Below are 5,245 nucleotides of genomic sequence, written 5' to 3'. Positions count from 1 at the left end.
TTTTTAATGTAAATAAATAAATGGAGATGCTCAACAACAACTGGCACACAATTAAAAAAGAAGACTCAATAAATTGAAGAACTGAACATAATAATAATATAGTGCAGCCATTCTTATCTTTTATTTGTCAATCCAACCACAATTTTAATTTTCTCTTAGTCCTCACTCTGTTCTACATTAAGAAAATGAGAAGCATTATTTCAAAAGTTGTTCTTATTATTTTTGTAACTGTAACACTTGATCATCATGTTGTTGAATGCCGCACTCTTAACACTAATAACAACAATCCCTCTGATGGGTTATTATTGGTCTCTGATGGAGTTCTTGATCATCATGTTCATCCTCAACATGCAAACACTAATTACTTACACCTCAAACACCAACAATTTGAGGTTTCTGTTGTTGAGCCTCCTCCTTCAGGGAAGTACTGCAAACAAATGTATGGGTTCTTGCCATGTTCCAACAACATTTTTGGCCACTTGTTCCTGATATTGGTGTATGAGTACTTGTTGTTCCATGGTGAATCATACTTGGCTGCTGGTGGTGAACAAATCTTCAAGATTCTTGGACCTGGTGTCTTTGGTGCTAGTGCCTTTGATATCCTTGGTGCACTTCCTGAGTCCTTGATTCTTCTTGGTATGATTTTCTTCCTTTTAATTCATGTATGTTTCTTTATTTGGAACGGTTAGATATATAAATTTATGTGATTTCAGATTTTGGCATTTAATTATCAAAATTCTGGTACTAAAAGATTTTATAGTTCGATTTTTATTATTTGATGAATGTTAGAAGACCATCAAAATTTATTATTTTTAACCATCAGTTAGCTATTAATGTTTAAAATTATGCGATAAAATATATTAGAGGTGGTTGCCTGGCTTCTTTGCTGTTATCTGGACAACTTGGATAGATCGCAATGATAGACTTTTGAGGAATCAAGGCTCAAGCGTGGTGAAAATCATAAACAGGTCCTTCTTGCTAGCTGATGAGTGGAGTGGTGGTGAATCTTTTGGTTGTTAATGGCTATGCCGAAGATAACTAGAAATTGTTTTATGATTGAGTAGCCAGTTGTTATTTACTTTGTTACTCTATCATGTTGTGTTGAGCTTTTTTTACTTTAAAAAAATATATATATTATTAGATTATTATACTAAAAGAACTAAAATATAAGAATTGAGTTGATGGCTAAATAATGACTAAAAACAATAAATTCTAATGACCTTCTAACATTTTTCTTACCTCCTAAAATATTTACAAAATCGGACTATAAATAATTATATACGAAGAAGCCTGTTAGATATATAATTATTGTATCTTTCAATGCAGTACTTAGCTAATCTTCATTTTTTTGTGTGGATTATGTTTCTTTATATAAGTGACTGGGCTTTCAAGTGATAAGGAGAGTGCACAAGAGTCTGCTTCAACTGGAGTTGGCTTGTTGGCTGGTTCCTCCATTTTGCTTCTCACTCTTGTGTGGGGAACCTGTGTCATCATTGGAAAGCAAAAGTTGAAGAATGACTTTGATGGAACGATTTCAACAACGGAAAGGATAAAAAATTCATTGACTGGTATCATCTTGGTTATTTTCAGAGTTCTTTTTAGTTCATAATGTTTGTTATTTTGTCTTATAACAGAAAAAACAGAACAATTTCTTCTCCTCTGGAGTTACATAAATTGACATAAAAGAATTACATAGGTTATGGAATCAGTATGGACGTAGAGACTAGAAAGATGGCAAGAATCATGGCGTTATCAGTTATTCCACTCTTCATAATGCAGATTCCCAACTTGTTCCACACCTCACACTATGTGACCTTGATAGTTGCTCTTACCATAGCTATCATCTTTCTAATCTCATACTTCATTTACCAGGTTTCTCATCCAACATTTTCTATTAGCCTTTAGACTACCTCCTTAAAATCACTTTATCATTGTGAATTACCAGAATGAGTTTTACATTGTCAATCAAATAGTCCTTTAAGTTAAATATTTTTGTTGATAGTAACATGGACGAGATATTTTTTATATGATTTTAATTTTAATATAATGACAGTATATAATTATCTAATTAAATTTATGTATTTAGATAATTTTTTAAATAATAAATTTAAAAATTAATTATTTTTGTTGATGTAGCAATATACTGTTAAATGAGTATGTAAAACTCTTTTACTTATACTGTCATGAAAATTAAATACTTTTTACATTTTCTGCAGATATTCAAACCTCATATAGAGAAAACAAGATTAGAGTACATAAAACATGATGATCTAATATTAAGGATTTTGGAACGCGTGGAGAAGCAAACTCTACAAAAGATTCTGGCCGAGGATGGCACTCCCAATGTAACTGCCATAAGTGGGTGAGTCAGATCTCAGGGAACAGTTTCTTGAATCAATTTGATTAGCATCTATACATATCATAACAGAATTACTTTTGTAACTATCTTCTTGATTATGCAGGCTATACCATGAAATTAGTCAGCATGGGGGCAAGGATTTATCAGCATCAGAAGTAAAAGACTTACTGCTCAAGAACAAATTAACAGACACAAACATCAAAGAAGAACAGATAGCAGACATGTTGAAGATTTTTGACAGAAATGGTGACCAAATTATAACCAAGGAAGAATTTGTGAGTGGCTTGACAGAATACATTAACCAAACAAAACATGCTTTGGATAGACAATACCTCCCAAAAGAATCACTCAACAAAGTGTATCAGGTAATGCATAATGCACAATTTGTCATATTACTATTTTGTCCTCTGTTTTTTTTAGAGACAACACAGAAAGTTATTTCTAGAATCTTTCGGATTATGTGGAAACTCAGGTGCAGTCAATCTGCTAACTATGCATATCCTTATAATATTCTGAATAGACATTTATCAAGCCATGGATTGAACATGTGAGAAAGGAAAGAGAATTAAAGGGACATCTTATATCCGAAGTCTTAAAGCATGTTCAGAATGATGTGGTTGGCAGACTCCTAAATGATGAAGGCACAGCTGATAAAGCAGCTATCAGAAGGTCAGTTTCTGCAATTGTTTGGCATATACTTTTCGTCTAAGAATAACCCGTCGCTTGAGGTTATTCTAGACGGAAGAGATTGTATACTGTAATTTGTTGTATTTTCACTTCATGTGTGCAAGACAAAAACTGAAAAACTAAAATTCCAAATTGATGCAAACTACAACAGGCTATTTGAGGAAGTTGATTGCAATGGGGATAACCATGTTTCGAGATCTGAGTTGGAAAGAATGGTGAAGAACATTCACTTTAGTCATGTGGTGGACGTGGAGGAGGCGGTTACAAAACTAGTCCAAGATCTTGATATTAATAGAGACAATGAAATCAGTAAGGACGAATTTGTTGATGGTTTTACAAAATGGATAAACTCCAATTCCAGCCAAACTGCTCACTCAAAAACTTCATCTCATGGAACCCATCAAGTATTTTCACTCTTCCTTTACTAAACTAACTTAAAGCTTTCATTCTTCCTTTCATTATGTTAAAACCATTGTAATGTCGGGATACTTTTGGCACACGGAGGCCATCTTCCGTAATTATAATTGTCGTTTTATTTTTATTTAGGTACATTTGTCAGTCCATGTATCTTTCATGATACAAATGATAATTTATTCTTTACCATCTTAACTAATCTCACATTTTGACTAGTTTGAGATTTTAGTTGTCCAGCAATTTTTGATTGGCAAAAACGTTAACCATTCCGAAATGATTGTGGCTTAGACTTGGGAAGATGTTGAGAAGGTTATGGAACAGAACCAAAGCAAAGGAATATCTGCATGGATGGAGGCAATAGGATATGTGGTGTTGGGAATTACCATGTTGTCCCTTCTTGCAGAGCCTCTAATAGCAAGTGTTCAGAACTTCTCCCAAGAAGCAGGGATTTCTTCTTTTTTCATCTCATTTATTTTAGTACCTTTGGCTACAAATTTTAGAGAAGCAACGTCTGCAATCAGAGAAGCTAGCCATAAGAAGAGTAGTAACACTTCGCAAACAATATATGAGGTTAGTAATATTCTTATACCATTTATCCCAAGTTTTTTGGAAAGATAATAATTTAAAATTATTTTATTTGATTTAATATTCTTAATTTTATGCATGTAATATCCATAATCACACACTTATTACATTTAATATTATTCAATATTCCAAGAGTAATTAAAGAAATATAAAATAAGATAAGCGATGACTAAAGAATGTAAGACAAAATAACTTTAAACTTTTGCACTTATTATTTTTTTTTTTTGTCTCTCAAATATTTTTGCTTTTTTATCATTCACAATAAATGTGAACTAGTCAAAATGGTAAATACACAATTATAACCAGATAGTTAAGGTTAATAGTTAAATTAGTCCCAAAAAAAAATGCATTCTTTAAATTTGTCTTTAAAAATTTTTTTCAATCAAATTGATTTTTCAAAGATTACAAATTAATCACATCTGTCCTTCCGTTACTCAACTCATAATTTTCGTCAACTATTGATGATATTAAATGTTAATTGATAGCATACATGACACATAACATGTCAATTAGACATTAACTAAATATGTTTACGAAAATCTATCACTTTAGTTACTAGGTCATATTAAGAATAAGATTTTTGTAATTGAGAAAAATGACTAAATTAATAAATTTTTATAAATATATTTGATCGATATCCAATTAGACATATCAGGTATTATATATTATCAATCTTTGAAGAAAATTGTTAATGGGGTGATTGGAAAACAAATGTGATTAATTCGTAATTTTTGAATGACTAATTTAATTAAAAAAAATCTTTCATGGACAAATTTAAAGAATATCTTATTTTTTAGAGACTAATTTAACTATTAATTCTAGATATTTATATTAGAAATTCGGGTAAATGGATGCAGATATATGGAGCAGTGTTCATGAACAACATTCTTGGATTTGTGGTGATATCTATTCTGATATATGTGAGGGACATAACTTGGGAATTCTCAGCAGATGTTCTTGTTGTGGCCATTGTTTGTGCCGTCATGGGGATTGCTGCTAGTTTCCGCCACACTTTCCCTCTTTGGACATCAATCCCCGCATATCTTTTATACCTCATATCATTGCTCTTTGTTTTTGTTCTCAAAGATATCTTCAACTATGTTTAGTGAACGAACTATTAGAGTCTAGGGAGTGAGACCAACTAAACTATCTGACTATGGTTTCGTGAGCAAGTATTATTAAGTGGAATGAATTGTCAAA

At 31.7% G+C, this 5,245-nt stretch overlaps 1 protein-coding gene across 1 annotated transcript; it reads left to right on the top strand.

Annotated features, from left to right (window-relative positions):
- LOC112707393 (sodium/calcium exchanger NCL1) lies at window positions 1-5,245 on the top strand. Its single transcript, XM_025759110.3, has 9 exons — window positions 1-636; window positions 1,377-1,568; window positions 1,697-1,872; window positions 2,217-2,362; window positions 2,463-2,724; window positions 2,880-3,028; window positions 3,198-3,450; window positions 3,749-4,030; window positions 4,903-5,245. The coding sequence occupies exons 1-9, from the start codon at window positions 186-188 to the stop codon at window positions 5,149-5,151; spliced, it is 2,160 nt and encodes a 719-aa protein (XP_025614895.1). The 5' UTR covers window positions 1-185; the 3' UTR covers window positions 5,152-5,245.

This window comes from Arachis hypogaea, chromosome 8 (assembly GCF_003086295.3).
Source record: "Arachis hypogaea cultivar Tifrunner chromosome 8, arahy.Tifrunner.gnm2.J5K5, whole genome shotgun sequence".
NCBI lineage: Eukaryota > Viridiplantae > Streptophyta > Magnoliopsida > Fabales > Fabaceae > Arachis > Arachis hypogaea.
Note: the sequence above shows the minus strand (reverse complement) of the source record. Positions and strands in the feature narration are given on the sequence as shown.

What these genes read in the sequence shown, in the direction of transcription:
- LOC112707393 (XM_025759110.3), top strand. Translation starts at nt 186, where the DNA reads ATGAGAAGCATTATTTCAAAAGTTGTTCTTATTATTTTTGTAACTGTA. An exon ending in TGAGTCCTTGATTCTTCTTG is followed by an intron (nt 637 to 1,376) that starts GTATGATTTTCT and finishes TCTTTATATAAG; the next exon opens with TGACTGGGCTTTCAAGTGAT. An exon ending in CTTCGCAAACAATATATGAG is followed by an intron (nt 4,031 to 4,902) that starts GTTAGTAATATT and finishes AAATGGATGCAG; the next exon opens with ATATATGGAGCAGTGTTCAT.